Source organism: Anabrus simplex, chromosome X, assembly GCF_040414725.1.
Source record: "Anabrus simplex isolate iqAnaSimp1 chromosome X, ASM4041472v1, whole genome shotgun sequence".
Classification (NCBI taxonomy): Eukaryota; Metazoa; Arthropoda; class Insecta; order Orthoptera; family Tettigoniidae; genus Anabrus; species Anabrus simplex.
Window position 1 is genome coordinate 90,800,264 of NC_090279.1, and position 20,101 is coordinate 90,820,364.

Consider the following 20,101-nt stretch of genomic DNA (forward strand, 5'->3'; position numbering starts at 1 on the left):
TTATTTTTTTATTTTACACTTAGAAGCATTGAAATAAGCTGTTTCAAACAGAACTGTCATATTGCTTTATGTAGCCCCCGTGATCTCAGCAAAATCAGAGTGGAGAATGTGATTTCATCATTTCAAGTTTTTTTTAATCTGTCTATAAACAAACTCTATGCTGAGAACAAAAAATTATTTAGAACCGTTGTAACACTTCTGACCGGTTCAAACAACTTTTAATATTTGATTGATATGATTGTACATATGAAAACAGTTCATACAATTTAGTGTTTATGCCTGTGGCTGTTTCCTTCCAAATTCTGTGCGAGATCGCCCCAATTCCATCCGTGGTAGTATATCTTCTGGTACGGCTAGAAAATATTTCTCATTTTATATTTTATTCTCAGTCTCATCCTTTCTCTGACATAAGGAGTGAGCAAGAATAGTAACACCATTCTCAGTACAGCCTTTGGTTATAACAATCCTCTGCTGGTAGAAATCTTCCTTAAACATTAGTGAAATTCTGAAAGCAACTATAATACTTGAAATTAATGAATTAATATGCTCATTTGTTGGTGGCTATATTTGTAGATGTGTGTTATGAGCATACCTAATATATGTTATTTTCCACAGGAAAGTATGGAACATCTATCAGAAGTGATAGCTCTGAAAGAAGAAGTTAAATCAGAGTTAACAGAGCCAGGATCGATGCAGGAAAACCCTCTTCAGGTAATGTATAAAATTTTATAAGCCATCGTCAGGTAATGGATATGGTTAGAAAATGGCTCAACAGATACCAGGGTTTGATCCTTATTTCAGTGCACATGATTGATAGTCCTAGAGAAAATATGCATTATTTATGAGATTGACTGTCGACTAACCTAATTTTCACTTTTCCTTCAAGTTGTTCCACAATCTTGCATTATGAGTTGTGCTGCAGTTAGGATTATTCCAAAGACTTCTACTCTATATCATTTGGGATCTGGTATCAATCCTACTAGTACTTTTAAATTCGTAAATAGTTTTGAAGACAAAGTAGTTATAAGATACATTGTTTTGTTACTGTTTCAGGATATTTTACTAGTTGCTTCCAAATGAAACACCTTTGTTATGTTATTGATTATATTAATTACTGATTTCTAGATAATACAGTAATTTGTTGATACAAGTTGCAGGTGATATGCTTGTTTACTGTGAGCTTTCGCTTATATACTACACACATTGTAGCCATCTTATGGCAAGTGATAAATATTCTTATTTTTCCTAATGTTGTCTGTGGTGTTACTTGTCCATTGTGACTTTATAATATTACTGAAACATGCAATGGAATAAACAAGCCATTCAGGAGTTATCTTGCCTTTCTGTTTCATACTTCGTAAGGGATTGTGTTTATGAATAGGCCTTGTAAGTTCACTGTTACTCACCTGAACATTCGTTACATGAATGAATTCGTCATTACTAGCATACACATTTGATCACTGTCATCATCCACTTCATAGCATGCGTATCATCTTTCAATATGACTATGTTGCTATAGGGTATTTCATCGCCCATTTATTGAGATAATCATTTCACCATCCCTTCCAGGAATTCTGGGTTAGCTGCTGAAAATATGGCCATGTGGGCAAGGTTTTGATGAGAAAGGAACTACAATCATGATCAGGGAGTGTAGTAATTGGCTCTCCTATACGGAAATGAGATGTAGTTAGGTAAGAAGTGTCAAAAGGGTCATCATTTAGCTTTGGTGAGAGGATGTGAGTGTGTTATAAAAATGGTCCATTCTTTGTTGGTCAAGCGATACGAATCCATCACTCATCTGAGGTGTTATATCAGACTATTGACAGCTGCTTCCCGGATTCCACCGAAGTGTGGTGCTGCAAAAGGGATGTAATGCCACATCAGTCCCATGCCTGCAGTTGTGTGAAAAGTCGGTTTTCTGAGGGTTGTTTTGCAGAAAGGCCTTGATTTCTGTACCTACTCCGAAGTTTGTGCTGTTATTGCTGTAGATATACAGGGGTTGACCTCTGTGAGAACTAAGTCGATAACGTGCGGAGAGAAATGTTGTTGTGGTGAGATCGTTTATCAGGTCTGTGTGGACAGCCTTGGTAGCTAGGCAGTCTGGTCTTGTTCGATCTCACACCATTTTTTATGAGACCTGGGCCAGCATAGCCTATGCCATTTTTAAGGAATTGGTATGTTGGAGTTACATGCACCCTTTGTGTATTTCGCATTAATTCTTCTGAGGTATCTGCATTCAACTTAGAACACTTGAGATGTGTAGGAGGCTGATGAGATCCTAAACTTGTCTCAGAGAGTTGAGTGCCAGGATGAAGTTGTCGAAGGTGTTCCGCCATCATAATTATATTTTTGAGATGATACAGAATTTCTAATGTTTCCACTCCACTAGTATTGAAGTATTGTGCAGTCTTCCACCGAGAAGAAGATGGCCTTCTTGATCTATGATTGGATTTATAGTCTTTATATGAGTCGATAGTTTCCTACGCAACATTAATCTAACATTCGTGTACAGGGTTCAACTCCGATATCAACAGTGGACTTTAATTTCACTCCGTGGGTTGTTTACGACAAACTCAGATAATTATATGTTACAAATCTCATGACTGGTCCGTATTGAAATGAGCATTAATTCAACAATGTTACAAAAGTTTATTGAAATTTACATTTACATTTTGTCATACTAATTTAAGGGGACATGTTTCGCCCATTGCATGGGCATCATCAGCCGTGTTCTCATGTCTAAGGGAAAAAAAAAAAATCGGGAACCTGATTACTCTAGTCAAAGTGTTACTTAGAAGAACATGTGTTATAAAAATGAGCAAACTTGTAAGTTCACAAACGAAAATTTTCACAATTAAGACACGTCTAAAAAATGTTTGGTGAAAGGATGTGAGTATGTGTTATAAGAGTTGTCCATTCTTTGTTGGTAAAGCAATAAGGATCCATCGCTCTTCTGAGGTGATATATCAGACTCTTGAAAGCTGCTTCCCAGATTCCACCAAAGTGTGGTGCTGCAGGAGGGATGAAATGCCATATCATTCCCATGCCTGCAGTTGTGTGAAGAGTTGGTTTTCTGAGAGTTGTTTTGCAGAAAGGCCTTGATTTCTTTAGCTGTTCCGAAGAAGTTCGTGCAATTATCACTCTAAATGTTCAGGCTATAATGTGTTTTAAATTATTTGATGCGGCTCATGAAGTAATTAGCAGTTCAGTCTAATGTATTTACGAGATTTGAACTCCATTGAGTGGACTGAGCCTTCTTAAAATGTATTACCACATTCTGTGCTCGCTAATATGTGCCTCCAGGCCACGAGTGTTGTACTAGCCTGACTGCTCCGCTTGTGCGCTCTTGCCACCTGGATGCTTCTCGCCTGACGTTTTGCTGGTGAACATTGTATTGTACGGCAACCAATAGAAAACTGGAAGAGATGTTGCTTGGCTTGGATCCCGAATAAGATATCCCTCCTCCCCCCCCTTCCCCGGGCGATTAGGTCAGAAATGTTTGGTTTGTTTTGCTTTCCTCCCAACATTTGTGAGTATTTGTATCACTGATTCACAGTTCAGATTGTTAGTTCGGGTCTGAACTGATTGATGTACACAACAACAAGACGTACTTTTGAGGAGCAATGGGAAATAGATTTGGTATAAGGACCATGAGATATAATTATTTATTTAAATTCCAAGAGATTATATTTAACAGATATGAGGTAATTCAGGTCATAATCATTACAGTGTAGTCCATTGTTTGTTATGCTGGGGTTTCAAAGAAATTGTAAATGTGTAATACCATTGGATATTCATCTTCAGGTAATTCAAATGGTTCATACACTAGATTTAATCTGATCTATACAGTAGGAGCTCTTACAGGCCATTATTAATTAATATGTAATTGCTATAAGACCCTATCTGGCAGTTTAAATGTATCATTGTTTAGCTTATTGGAATTATGAAAATTAAGTGTTCCATCTCGTAACCACCATACTCGGGGATTAGCTGGTAAAGTGAAAACTTTTTCTAGTGACTACTGGGATTGTTTTTGGCTGCCATTTTCTTATGTATGTCACGTGATTCGTTGCTATGGTAGCCTCGTGTAAACTGTAGGCGGGCGTGTACTCTGTTGAGTTTGATATTTGAGTGATGATTGCTTGTTATTATGAACAATTGACTTTCGTCTATGGTGATGATAATTTTTTTCTTCTGGTGTATGGATGTTTGATCTGATCGGTGCTGATCAGCTTGGTTTATCAGGGCTCTAAAAGTACTGATATTTAATCTTATTTGGGCCCGAATTATTTTCTTGTGGATGTTTTCTGGCTTATCCTTGATTATCATCTTTTGGTATTTTTTAATGGGACATTGTAAACTGATTGTGTTTCCTTGCGTTTTTACTTACCTACGACCCGAACTAGTCATTTAGAAATTGTTTTCTATTTAATATCCTAATTAGAAGTTCTCAAAGACAGAGACTGCTATTAATGCAAATTTAATTACATTTAATTTCTACTTTAAAACAAAAACTTGGTGAATACTTCAAAAGGGAAGTTATTGGTTATTGGTTAACCTCCTTAGTATGTTAGCATAGGTGTTTGTTATATTTCCCCCTCTTACTGATCTCTAATTGTTGATATCTGAATTAGTTCAATTAATGATTTTTTGTTCTTAAGCTGTTGAGCATTGTCAGAAGTATTACTACTAATTTATTTTAATTGAAGTGTTTTCTCCTTGAAATCAGTATAATATTATTATTTCAGTCAAGGATCAATAAAATAAAATTTTAATTGTTTCACCTGGCCTCGTGAGTCCAGGCTTCCACACATTGCGACAACTTTACTCGGGATCTGAGTTGGTAGTTGTTACTGTTGGTTCTGATCCCTGGTCATGCAAACTGCTCTCACTGTGTCTAATAATTATTAGGTTGTGAGAAGCCTACAGCCAACAGCGCATAAGCTCAATGCTCCACCCATCTCCTCTCGTCCGCCACACACCCTTCCCTCAATACCACATAGATACAATACAAGAAATGCAAGTGTCATTCGTTCTCATGCTGCAAAGGCAACTAGTTCACACCAGAAACGTCGACGGGGTAAGTAAATGTATACAGAGTGTTTTTCATCAAATTTAACCCTTTTTTCTCTAATCCTAAAAATCCTTCTACCCTCCTCTCGTTACAGATTGTTCACCACACATCCCTCAATAGTCGATTTCAACATTGAAACCATAGCCAACTTCAAGCACTAGCGTCCCCATTTGACTAATAGGACAAGAGGAGGTTATCACATCAGCTAGTAAAGACATATATCGGCAACACACAGTCGTGAACCTTTTTTTAACTTCTAGCCGTAGAAATACGGGTTTAACAGTGTGTCCACCCGTATGGAAAACCAGAAACCGGGGAATGTCAGGGAATTCGATAAATAGTGGAAAAATGAGGAAATGTCAGGGAATTCAGAAAATAATCTGGAAATTTGTTCTTCAGCCAGATAAAATAGACATACAATATTTATCTGTTCATAGAAGCACATTTTTCAATTTTTATAACATTAACCTTGGGCATGTCTTTTATGCCAAGAATAAATTGTAAAGAAAACTGAATAAATATTAACAAAAGCAGGCGTGATCTCAAATGTGAAGTAACCAATAATTTCAATAGCTATATGCATAGCCCATGGCAAGCAATAGCGCCTATGATTGATCGATTGATTGATTGATTTTTCAATGTTTTGATCTACTTACTATTGTATATTCTGTGTTGTTGGGGAATGGTGAGTCCTATGTTGTGTTCTCAGTTTCCTAATCGCTTAAATATATGGCTTCCACAGCAAAATATGCTTATACACAAAATTGCACAACCCAATGGATGACTGTGCTTGTTTACTATGTAATGATGTGTGCTATAGTCACTACCTCATAAAATGTAAAAAGTGACAAGAAACACTGACTGAATGCATGAAAGTGTGAAATTCACTTAAACTTAATACTCTTTCAAGTTATTATTATTATTATTATTATTATTATTATTCTTCTTCTTATTATTATTATTACAATTATTACATTTTGCTGATGTAGGTAAACATTATGTAAATGTGTAATGCATCGTGACACCGTTCGGGCCGCGCCATGTTGACTTTCCACCCTATCTGATGAAATGGTTGGTGATGGATGTGAGTCAGTGAGGCTCCACAGTAATCAAGTGATTTGAAGGTATTATACAGGAGTAGAAGTGATAAAAACTTGTGGACGTGTTACGTTTGTATTTACGAATCGATATACCCATACGTTTTGTCTGTATTGATTTTCATTTTCTTCCAAATTTGCATTGTAAAGAAAATGGGCCGCTGAAACAATGGAGTAGGAAGCCCAGCCACTACCAATGCTGCCAACGTAGACTGCCTCGTGAAGTGTGCGCTGGATGACTTCATTAACTCAGACAGCTTCATTGAAAAAATTGTCAGCCCATATCGACCTGCATAACAGAAGTGGTTATAAAAGAAGTTGAAAAAAGTTTAAAATTTAATATCGAAGCATTTTCAGAGTTAACTGATAAACTTGATAAGAAGGAGGCAGAAATCCGCAAACTGAAGGAGGATATGGATGCCAAGTGCGATTCGTTGGAGCAATACAGCAGGAGAAATAATGTAATAATTTTTGGCATCCCCGAATGTTCGAACAAAACTGTGATGAACTAGTGCTCAGCGTGTGCAAAGCAGTAGGTGCAGATATTAGACTTAATGACATTGATAGGTGTCACACAGTAGGACCTCCATCACCAGGGAAAACAAGACCTATCCTAGTGAAATTTGTGTCTTAGCACTCATGGCAGGAATTCATCACTAGGAAAAGGAAATTGAAAGGCTCATCCACAACAATCCGTGAAGATTTTATGGCTATCAGAATGTATATCTTGAAGTCAGCAATCCAGTGTTTTGGTCTTACAAACACTTGGGCTGACTCAGGAGACATCGTAATCACGAAGGGCGACGGGATGAAATTAAGAGTGTGCAAGTTAAAGGAACTTCCCATGGCATAAGCTTCTGTTGCAGTGCTGCCTTATCACTTGACAGTGTGAGTCCACTCCCATCCTTTACTGTAAGTCACAGCTGAGAAGCTAGCTTTTTTTTTTTTTTTTTTTTCAAATAACTTCATATATCTATCTATCATCTATCTACGTATCCATCCACTTACCATATTTATTTGTCTATGTCTAAATACCTATTCGCTTATGGGTCTTCTTAACCTACCACTTGTCAATCTACTCACTCTTTAATAAAATTTTCCTAACCTTTTCTATTTTAAGTCAGGCCTCCGTATTACGTCTACATAGATCTAATATCAACACTACGTAGAATAAGCTCCTACTTGAGTATTCTGTATGCCTAATCTGCTGTTGCATGTTATCACTATTATTATTATTATTATTATTATTTTTATTTTTACTGACAATTTAATTATCTAAAATACGTTAATTGCTGACCATTCATAGGATGTAGTCGCATGCTGTGTTCTAGTTTGTTTCAGTTTAGCAATTGGCAATGCATACCACAAACAGCCTTAATCCCTCTGACCATAGCAATACCTTCCCTTGTCACACTTCCCCTTCCCTACCCATCACTTCAACCTGTCTACCTGCTAGTCCATTGAACCGAACCCCCCTCCTCCTTGAAGCTACAACACACATTTTCCAGTCAGCGCTAAATAGACAAAAAAGCGCACTTCACATGTCACCTTAATGCCGAGAGTTTAGTTTCTCAAACTCGTATGGGTGAACTAAAAGCGACTTTCATGCCACTGTCCTTTGACATAATCTTATGCAGTGAAAGTTGGTTGAAAGTGAAACATCAGGAAATGGACAACTTGTAAAACACACCCCTCTACGAACAGCACACACCTGTAAAAGACTTTACCCTTTGGCTGAATGATGATATTAGAGCAATGATGGCTAAGCAGGATGCAGCTCATAGGAAATATAAACATTACCCGACAGAGGAAAACTTTATCTATTACAAACCGCTACGTAATAAAACGACTCAGACAGTAAGAAACGCTCGACTATGGTTCGCCCATGACCTTATAAAACCTGACGTAAGACCCGCTACCTTATGGAAGTCACAGGACAAGGTAGACGATTTGGAGATTTCTCTTTATGAATTGAATAATCACTTCGTATCCTCCCATGTTCAATTAATCGAAGAAGCAAAAGAAAATATTTTGAAGGAAAATTACAACACACCACCCATAGGCAGAGACAAATTTTATTGTAGTTTTGTCTAACCCCTGCAAGTGAAAGCGGCTATCTTACGAATTAAAACTAAATCCATAGGGGTGGACAATATATGTATTATAATGCTAAAGATAATTATCTACACTATTATTCCAGTATTGACATTCATATACAACTTCCCTCTTCAAAACAGTGTATTTCCAAAAGTTTGGAAAATGGCCCTTGTAAATCCTTTACCATAAACAAAATATCTTAGACTAAACAGCGACTACAAACCTATTAATTAATAAACTGTCTATAACAGCCAAGGGACTCTTGAACATATTGTGCATAATCAAATCACCAACTATCTCAACGACCACGACATACTAGACCCACACCAGTCAGGTTTCCGACGAAATCACAGTACGTGTACTACCTTACTAAGCGTGACTGACGATATAAGGCAGGCTATTGATGAGCAAAAACTGACAATTGTAGTATTATTGGACTTCAGCAAAGCATTTGACTCTGGAGACCATTTGTTGCTCCTATCCAAACTTTATCGCCTAGGATTCTCTGAGATGGATGGGAGCGTATTTACACAAACGTCAACAACGTGTCGTTAATCAAGGTACCTTTCTTTCGTGGCAATATGTGAAAACAGGTGTCCCACAAGGGTCAACCTAGCTCCCTTGATATTTTTGTCTATATGAATTACTTAGCTAAACAGCTGACGCATTGTAAATGTCACATTTATGCTGACGACGTACAATTGTACATCCATACAAAACCAACAGACGTTTTAAAAGCAGTCGAGCAAATTAACATGGATCTAGGGGACATAAGCAAATGGTCTTCCCAGCATGGACTTATTTTAAACCGCAAAAAATTCCAAACCATAACAGTTGCCCACCCAGGACTTATTTCCAGTAATTTCTGCATGTCCATCCCTGACGTACGACTTCAAAACCAAGCTTTACCCTTTTGCAAGAGCGTAAAAAATCTCGGAGTGGTCATTGACCACCACTTCTCGTGGACGGATCAGACAATATCTGTGAGCAGACAAGTTTTTGCGATGCTGCACATATTAAACAATTTAAAATTTACTTGCCCATTCAGTTTAAAGAAGAAACTAGTTGAAACCCTCGTTCTTTCAATATTCAATTACTAGTTGATATACCCGTGCTTCGCTATGGGATTCTCAGAAAGACTGTCTGTGTGGTTTTGCTAACTGCAGTTAACTTAGGCCATTACAAAAATGTCAGAAGGAATGTAGGAATTAAAAGCAATGTTATCACATAAAATACTCGCTCAAATGAAAAACCGCACATTTTCTCACTTTTAACGAACAGTACTACAGTGCCGATCTAACATTCCAAAGTTCCAGTGCTGGAGTGACTAAGCCGCAGACAGCCGTGAGCACACCCCTCAGCCATTATTCCGTTAAATATACACAGTGCTCATTCCAGTGAGTGCCTCAGAGTAGGGATTGAATAGCTTGAATTCTATGATGAACCAGTGCGTTACATACCAGTAGTATCAGAAAATTTGAGCCAGAGGAATGGAATGCTAAGGAAGAAAGTTATCTAACCCCCCAGCTACTTCCCGCCAGTATTCAGGGAGGCTGTTATACTCTGTACAACCAGGCGAGCTCGCCGTCCGGTCAGGGGCGCGCAGCTGTGACCTTGCATCCGGGAGGTAGTGGGTTCGAAACCCACTGTCGACAGCCCTGAAGATGGTTTTCCGTGGTCTCCCATTTTCATGCCAGGCAAATTCTGGGGCTGTACCGTAATTAACACCATGGCCGCTTCCTTTCCACTCGTAGCCATTTCCTATCCCATTGTCGCCATAATACCTATCTGTGTCGGTGCGACGTAAAGCAAGTTAAACAAAAAAAAACTCGGTAAACATCAGTGATCCCATTCTATCGGACATCACTGGCAACAGAAGACACAAAGCACATCACAACAAACAATGGTCTATGTAATATTATTGTTGTTGAATATTATGAGCTTTCTGTATTGTAGGCCTTCACATTTAGTTTTCTTTCGACTCTGTGATATTAGGGCGTCTTCCGAAATTATTTATAGCGTACACTGTAGTTCCTTAATCCCCAACTTTACATACTGATTTTCATTAAATTCTGTTTACCTACTTTCTTGTGACTTAGCGTTGATATGGACTTAGCAACAAAAATCCAAATTCATGAATATGTCTATTAGCATAGCCAGTACGATAAAAATGTATAAGATATAAATGATCGGATATTTAATACTATATAACTTAAGTAATGTAGTATTTGTCAATACGACCACTAATAATACAAATATTTGAGAATTCGATTTTAGGCCTTCCCCTAAATTACCATTCCACTCCGCGTGAATGAACCTATTTATGGCCTAGGTTGTAGTGAGTTACTTCCCAACTTTGTATACTGATTTTTATTCAGATAGGACCACTAATAACAAAAAAATTGAGAATTAATGTCTATGCTTCCCCTAAACTACCATTTCTTTCAGCGTGAATAAGATTATTTATGGCCTTGATTGTAGCGAATTATTCCCGAACTTTACGTACCGATTTTCATTAAATTCTGTTCAGCCGTTTTCTCGTGTTGCGTGTACATACAGACAGAGAGAAATTGCGGAAAATTAAAAAGTGCTTTTTCTTGCTGCTTTTTGTTTTTCAAGGTCCGATTGGTCACGAAATGAAACAGCTGTACAAATTTGACACTTTTCTATTAGTAACACTTACTGATACATCACAGCTATTTTTCAACATAGTCGCCTCGCAGATTGAGACATTTGTCGTAGCGTGGTACCAACTTGTCAATGCCCTCTTGATAGAACGTCGCCGCCTGCGCCTGTAACCATCTTTGTACGCCGGTCTGCAGCGCCTCGTCGGTGTCAAAACGCTGTCCTCCTAGCCAGCGTTTCATGTGAGCAAAGAGGTGAAAATCTGATGGAACCAGGTCCGGACTGTATGCTGGGTGATCGAAAACGTCCCACTGGAAACGCTGCAGGAGGTTCTTGGTGGCAGCTGCAGTGTGCGGCCGAGCATTGTCATGGAGGAGGACAATGCCTGATGACAACATCCCTCTCCGCTTATTTTGAATTGCCCGTCGTAGACGTTGAATAGTCGCACACTATGCGGCTGCAGTGATGGTGGAACCACGTTCCATGAATTCCACCAACAGAACTCCTTTCCGGCCCCAGAACACAGTAGCCATACACTTTCTGTTGGAGAATGTTCGTCTAATTTCTTTGGCTTACTCGGGGAGTGCGAATGCACCCACTGTTTGGATTGCTCTTTTGTTTCTTCCGTTTCAAATTGAACCCATGTCTCGTCCCCTGTGACTATTTTGTTCAAAAAATCCGGTCCTTCATCATGGTAGCGCTGGAGAAACGCTAAAGCGGCGCCCATTCGCTGTATTTTGTGACGGTCAGACAGCATCTTCGGAACCCATCTCGCACAAAGTTTGCGGTACTGAAGTGTCTCATTCACAATTGTGTAGAGAGCTGACCTGGAAATTTCAGGCAACGAAGCACTCAACACAGAAATTGTGAACCGACGATTTTCTCGAATTGCCTGATCCACACGCTGAACAAGATCATCGGTTGACACACGCTTCCTTCCCTGGCTGCCTGCATCATGGACGTCTGTACGCCCTGCTGTAAAGTTCCTGCACAGTTGTCGCACTTTGCTGTCGCTCATGCACGTTTCACCATACACACGACTTATTCGGCGATGAATTTCGGCTGCATTGCACCCCTCAGCCTGAAGAAATCGAATTACACCGCGCACTTCGCACTTGGCTGGTGAAGCGATCGTTGTAGCCATGTTTACTAGCGCGCTGCACGTTCACTACAGATGGGACTGAGGTGAGGCGCATAACGGTCATTTCAGAGATGTTGCGCAACACATCTGCGCAGCGGTTCATCATATATTCGCGGGCGTTTGACTGTCGCGACTGATCGGACCTTGAAAAAAATAGCCGATACAGAAATACCATCCTTTTTAAATTCTGAGCAATGTACAGACAAAACTGTTATTTTATATATATTGTGACGTAGTTTACAAAGGTGCGAAAACCGAGCTTCGAGATAAACTACAACTTGCACAGAATGCTGCTTGATGCTTGTTGTTTTAAGGGGCCTGACATCGAAGGTCATCTACCCCACACAGAATGCTTGTGTAAGATTTACTGTATATGTAATCTGAAATTTTCAGATCATGTTACCCAGTCTTACGTCGACCTCGGATGGCTACGCCTTGAAGGCAGACGCAAGCTGCATGCTCTGACTTCATTGCACCGAATCTTTACCTTATAATCCCCATCTTACCCGTATGGACGATTTCATAGCCCTTCTAAACACCATGATAAAAACACCAGAGCACTGAGCTCGACATTGCTCTCGCTATTCCTAAGCATAAATCCTCAACCTACAACGATTCCTTTACAGTTGTGGCCAGCCCCGAATGGAACTTCCCTCCGCAGGAGGTCAGAGGGATATCAAACCATGGAAGATTTAAAAGTATGTGCTCAAAATATCTCTATGAAATGAGCTCGTAGTGCGACAGATTTATTTTTCTTCTTCTTCTTCTTCTTCTCATCCTGGCCTTTCTTATTATTATTATTATTATATGATTCATCAGTAGTGTTAGAGAGTACTCAGCTGTGGTTCCCTGCATAGTTCACCTTATCCCGATCACCATTTTGTAATATTTTTCGCCGACAATAAAAACACGAAAATTGTAACATTTGTTAGTGTGATATATTTCTGTAATCGGACAAATTAATTTGTATATATTAGGTTTGTCTAAGTTATTATTATTATTATTATTATTGCAATTCGTTGTGTTTATTTTTTGCAGATATTTTATTATTATACTTAGGAAATGAAATGTTAATTTATTTTGTGTTTTATAATATATATTTTATGTACAGTAGGATAGCACAGTAGCATAGTAATTTGTTTGTCCCTTTTTATAATTCATTATTCAAATATTTTTATTTAATTTAATTTATGTATTTCATTGGTTAAGTGTAAGACGGGGACACATGTCCCTAACTTTTCCAGTTAAAATAAACCATATCTATCTATCTATCTATCTATCTATCTATCTATCTATCTATCTATCTATCTATCTATCTTTCATGCAAGGTATTCAGAAGCTTGAGGCACGACTAGTAGCTCGTAATATTACGTGTAATTTTGTGAATAGGGAACAAGATTTAAAGTAAAGTGACATCACATTATAAGATGAAAGTGGTTTGTTGGTTTGGAGTTTTTGAGTTTGTGAAGTTTGATTCTATGTATTTGGTCTTGATTCAGCCAATCCCAAGCTGCCATTCATATCGATTTATATGGATTGAGTGCAATCACGAAACCTGGCTGCCCACTGTATTGTGTATAATACATCACCAATTGAGAGCCACGTGGTTAAATTACCCGGCTCTGCGTTTGAGTCTTCATTGTAGATGTCATATTATTTACATCACTGTGTTGGTTAGTGTATAGTTCGTCTGTGTACCATACCTCAGTATAGTTCATGAAAGACAAGTGACAAGAATGTGACGCTGCAAAAATTGGCACCATGGTCTCAATCAGCCAAAACATCCTTCCTATGCCAGCCATTAGCCACAAATAATTTATTTCTTTTATTCTTAATAATAATGTACGTATTCTTATTTTAGTGGCAGATATTGTTAGAAAGTGCATACACTTTCTTATTGATACTGAGGTAGATACTATTTTGAAGCTGTTACAGTTTGGGATTTTCTTGCCTCTGTTTTTCCCTTCCACATAATTGTCAACATTAGGTAGGTTATCTATAGCACGTTCAATGACTTTTGAATTTTCAAGCCGTCTTCTAGCACAGTATTTCAAAGGAAATACATTTGAACCTGAATAATGTCTTGCAGGAACGTAGCAAAACAAGAAGTGAAGAGCACGAAGAAACTCTGCAATATTCCACTGGGTTTCTTTTACTGGCATTTTATATGGACAGTGCACAGTATGCAAGCTACAAGGTCCAATGTTCACCAAAATAGGAGCATCTGGATCATCATTTAATAAATTACCGATATCCTGAAGGAGTTTTTTATTAACATTTGGACCATCCATTGAAATTTGTTAGAGCTTTTTAGATTGAGTCATTGCAGTGCTTGCAAAAAACCATTTAACCAATCCTAGGAGGTAGAGTGACCAAGAAACACGGAATCAAAGTAAGAAGTGCATACCTCATTCGTATCAGGATTGAAACAACGAACTACAAGATCCATTTGACCCATCTGAGAAACTTTATTCAGTGACTCGTCAAAACCAATGGTGAAATATATGCACTTACTACACATCTCAAGAACTTGTTTATGAAAATAGGGAGCCAAACCATGAGTGATATTGTATGCAACTTTCGTTTTGTGCAGTTGAATTTTTGAAGCGATTTCAGAGTCTTGAAATATTACTGGGAACGAACGTACACTAGCTTCACTGGCTCGTAAATAATAGTGTTGTATGAAAGTATGCATGCACCATATAATCTCAGCTTTGGTTACTTGCTCTCTTGAAAGTTAATTCTGTAGACATCTCGCCTCTGGTGTACCTTCCTTAATAGAAGAAGAAGCAGCAGCAGCAGGGGAGTCATATGTGATATAGTTCATTGTCGTAGCTGTGGTAGGCAGAGGACAATTTGTGTTTCCGGCCAGGGTATTAAGGCTGCTTTGTTGCTGAAAGAATTAGAAGAACAAAAGTGGAGGGTGATGGCAGAAGCTCGACAGTCGTTGGTGTCTATAGACAAAGAAATGTCTTCGCTGCAGCAGTAATCGTAATCAATTTTCTTAAAAATCTTAAACTGAATTTAATTAGACTAAATTAAACTTCCAAGTTTTGAAACTTAATATGCACATTAATTGCTCATTTATTTTTTGTATAATAAGCTTTCAAAATGTATTTTAATATTACTATCATAGCTGGAAACTTCCATTATAATTTTATTTTTTGTCATTGTGTGTTAGGGAAAAAACTGGTTTTCATATCTGGGAAACAGGGAAATACAAAGTATGTTACACGTGTTATTTTTAATACCCACTTATTCAATACAAAGAGATCTAGAAAATTAAGAATTAAATCTTATCGTAAAAAGTTACAACGGATATGTTTCGCCCGTATTAAGGACATCATCAGCCTCAAACTCCAACCTGTAAGGTGAATAATCAGGATCCTGATTATTCTTACAAATCGTAAAATGATTAGAATGTCCTTGGTTAAAATCGTAGTATCAAGCTGCATGTCACAAGTTCACAAGATTACACTTTCCGAAGCGCTGAGTCAAAAAACAGATCAGATGTAGGGCTTTTCCAGCGTTTGCTCTATTAACCAGCGTTTCGTCTTAGGTATGACACTAGACTCATCAGAGTGGAATGTGTCAGACCCTACCCACTGACGTTGGGGCGTTTGCAGTTGAACTTATCAGAAGCCCTATATAAGAGGCACAGTCTGAAAAATGCATATGGGAGACAAAACTCCACAATGGAATTATTGCCCGCCTAGCCATTCCGAATGGAAATCCTAAGTTCCCAAAGAGGGAATTAGATATTTTCCACCAATAGAGCATGTCGAAAACAGATCAGATGTAAGGCTTTTCCAGCGTTTGCTCTATTAACCAGCGTTTCGTCTTAGGTATGACACTAGACTCATGAGAGTGGGATGTGTCAGACCCTACCCACTGACGCTGGGGTGTTTGCAGGTGAACTTATCAGAAGCCCTATATAAGAGGCACAGTCTGATAAATTCCGTCACCAGTTAATTTTTTGCTTATTAGGTATGCATGTTGAGTATTCAGTATGGAGGTGGGTTGGATCCTCCAAATTATTATTGTTACTGAGTTTTTGTGGATCACAGAGAGATGAAAGAAGGTGCTGGTTTGAATGAGTCTATCCACGATAGTCAAAGATTAATTTAAAACTTTAAAATAAATGTTATATTTCTTTTCTGATATTAAATTTTAACAAACAACAAGATTTCACGTACAGAGGTAGTTTGTACAAAATAGAAAAACAGAAAAACCTAGAAAAGGTTAATTGCAAAATTCGAGCTTCCAGCTCCCTATTTATAAGGTCCCTACGTCACTACTGTTGCATTTAGTTAGATAGGCAAGGAGACGAATCTCCCAATTTGTTTTATAGGAAATTTAAAATCACAATTTTCAAGAGCACTTTGCTCCAAAGGCACCATCCAATATCACACAAATGTAATATTTACATCTGAAGCAAAGAGCCTCAATGCTCTAAAATTCTACCAAGGAGACTTCGCTCCCAAAACCTTACAGCCTTTAGTGATTAGGGGCCTCTCTAGGCACAACCTACATTTAACAAGACCATATTAATTTATTTTTAAGTTTACACAGGGGTAACGAGTACCCATTCTGCTGGGCCTTCGTGAAAAGTAACAGGTTCAAATACTGGCCCAAAAATCAAAAAGTATGGAGACGGAAACTTGCACTCCTTGAAATCAAAGATTAAAACCCTGCTTGGGCTAGTGGCCCGACGATGCAGAGGCTAGTCGCACACTACTGAGGTGACTAGATGGAGGAAATTTAAGTTACTAGACTACAGATAAAAAATGGTTACCACGAACCTACTACAGTGAAATTGAAATAATAAATATGGTAGTTCAACCTATTCATTACAAGTAAATAAAAGATGTAGAGATTACATTCTTATTTAATTAAAAGTGGAAATGGTACCGGTTTCGACCCCAGTCTGGGTCATCATCAGCCGATTATAACTCGAAAAACAATGCATAAGTAAGAAAGAAGTTAAACGGTCAAGTCCACACAATATCAGTTGAAGAGGCGATATGACGGGGGTACGCACTGTAAAATTCAAAGTGGAATGTCAGTCACTTAAAAGAAGTAATGCGTAATCTTCCGAGCATCAGCACGGCACACGCAATGTTTGGTACTGTCTCACAATGTTCACGAAAAGCAGAGAACAGTTAAATGAGCCAGACTGCATACACCGTCAGGCACAAAGTCACAACACAATCCAAATATGAAGATCTAAAGTCAAGAAGAAGCCAAAGACGAGCAGCTCAACCGAAGTAACTTGCAAGCTCCAGAAGATCGGCGCGGTGTTTACAACGTCAAGTGCTGTAGTTTCATACGCTGACGGAGATTGAAGGATATATTAATGATCAAGTATTTACTTAGTTCACGAAAATGTACCTATATATATATATATATATATATATATATATACTTATAATACGATTCGATATCATTGAATACGTAATTAAGATCTTGAAGATTTTTAGAACAGTTGACGTGAAAAAACAATAGTGAATAGAAAAAATGGTAAAAAGTGCAATATCGGAAACAAATGAAAACGTGTATGCACAGTGCGCTATTTCTTGAATATAAAAAAATCAGGTCGTGATTGAAGTAGTCAAAGTTGGCGGACGCAAGGCGTGAGTTTAAATTTGAAAGTGAGGGCCCAAAATGAAGGAGGCAATGTAGGTTTTTTAGGGGTGAAAAGAAAAATAGGATAAATTAATCTTCTTTCTTTATTAATTTAGGGGGGTCCTAACCGGCTTGCCGGCGGATTTGAGGGAAATAAAATACCTCTAGCGGACCAAACACACAAACCCCTGTGGGTGGGGGACGCAGACGACGAATGCACCCACGGTATTCCCTGCCTGTCGTAAGAGGCGACTAAAAGGGGCGACCAAGTGATGATTGGATTAGAACCACGAAACACCACCACGCGGGGAACACCTTGGGTCGCTATTACTTGCGCGCAGTACCTCTGTTAGGTACCAAATAGGTTTGTGATTAGTAGCAATCAGGAGCAGGTCAGGTTTTTACGGTACCTGTGATTAGTAGCACTATATGAGCGACACCAGGGTTCTGGCTAGCCTATGATTAGTACCCACTATATAAGGAACACCACGGGATAGTACGAGTCCCTGTGGTTAGTACACTTATGTGATGAAAACCATAGGTTTTCGTTGCCTGTAAATGGCGCCGCTATGTGTGAAACACCATAGGTCTGTGTTACATGTTCGAACTTCATTACCTGAGAGTAGTACCATAATGTGTGGAATACCGCGAGTCTACGATACTTTTGGTTAGTACCGCACCATGTCTAATACCATGGTTATACTTTCCAAGCGATAAGTACCATTATGAGAGGTCGATGACCTATATTTTGGACCCCTTTAGCTTGCAAGCATCATCGATTCAGTATTGAGCTCTAGAAGCAGTCCCTTGGTCAGTATTACTATCGTTTTCCGTCAGTTTCTGAGACTGAGGCATTGCGGGTCGGCTCCACTGATTGTTTTAACTTCTTATCCATCAGTTAATTTTTCGACCTCACGCTTTGAATTCCGGTCAGTGGAGGATTTTGGATTTTTTTGTCGTTGCATTTCGTACCATCAGGGGCCGATGACCTAGATGTTAGGCCCCTTAAAACAACAAGCACCATGATCATCATCATCAGAAAATGGTTACAAAAATATAGTCACCTCAAAAACAAGTTGATAGGGAACTCGAGAGTCTGTCACACTCTCTATTCCCGAATTTCAGCTGAGTACACTTGATTTCCTCGAACTTTTACAAAAGAAGAAACAGAAGTTTACATTTTAGGAAATGGACTGTTACATAGTTAAGGATTGGAAACTTCCCCTCGAGTCAGCTTGCGGAGATAACTACTGAGATAGAAAAATGGTGGCTATTACCTTAGCTGATGTTCTGCCTGCCGATGGATGAGGCCCCCTTCTCCTCTCTTAGCACACACACTCAATAGCACGTCGATCAGTAAGACAAGTTAACTCGAAAAAGCGTCAGCTTTTATACCCGAGAGGAAGGTTCGAGATGGCTCTGGGCTAAGACCAGACACACCCCCTCATTTGGCCAGACTCCAAAGCTGGCGGGATGAGTAAGAAATATTGAAAACCTAGAACTATCAAAAACAAAGGAAGTCCATTCAGTTCAGAAAACCTACAAACACAAAATTTCTTTAAATTTCTTGTTGTTCCACTTTACGTCAGAGTGCATTACATCTGTTTTTAATAGAGACTTCTTGAAATAGCTTTTGCCAACTGTGATACACAAAAAGTGAAATCCAGTCTGTTTAGAAAACCTAAAGACACATTTCTCTAGCACTTTAGTAGTGAGATCTGTTGACCAACACTAGTTGTTTTAATTTTTATGTGATAGATAGCGTTCTTCAAGGCGCTTCATTTAAATGCACGGGGTTGAGGTGTACCTCCCGTTACACCCCCCCCCCAATAGTCTTTCCCTGCGGTGACACTGTAGAAATTTGCAAAACAAAAAATATTTTGGAATTTCACGGATGGAAAATTTTTTGCTGAATGTTCAATTTAGGAAAAAAGTATTTTGAAAACCAGTCTTGAAGTCTTCCAGAAGTTGTCAAAGTCCGTGATGCCTAGTTCAAGTTTGACATCAATAGCCACCGACGCTGCCGATACCCGGGTGGGGTCCCCTGGTCCCCCCAAGTACCCTCAGATATGCCTCTGCCGCTACCTTGAGAGGGGTAGTGGTGGTGATGGTCGCCCCAGACCAGATATAGTAATGCTGCTCCAAGATGGGTAGGCGGTTGTGTTACCGCACCTCAGTCCTTGCTGGAAATGATGGAGCTCCGGCGTGCCGTTCAGAAGGAGACTGGACCCGAGTGGAGTGGGCCTTTACCCTACGCCGGCATCGCTCGCCAGATGTTGCGACATGGCTGCCGTTGGCTGAAAGGGCACTGAAGCAGTAATTTGTTCGGCGACAGAGATTGTTTGCTGGAGATTGAGAGTCTTTGTGATGAGGCGGGCTGCGTAGAGGATGAGTTTGTGTCTGTTTTCCGGGATTAGGAGACGGGGCTAGGTTATGGCCACC

The 20,101-nt window shown here is 39.0% G+C and overlaps 1 protein-coding gene across 1 annotated transcript in view; it reads left to right on the forward strand.

The window, feature by feature from the left end:
• The window catches only part of LOC137503312 (uncharacterized), a 46,338-nt gene that overhangs the window by 7,914 nt on the left and 18,323 nt on the right, over positions 1–20,101 (forward strand). Inside the window, exon 3 of the mRNA XM_068230863.1 lies at positions 616–711. Within this exon, the coding sequence (XP_068086964.1) occupies positions 616–711 (96 nt within the window). The remainder of the gene's footprint in view (positions 1–615; positions 712–20,101) is intronic.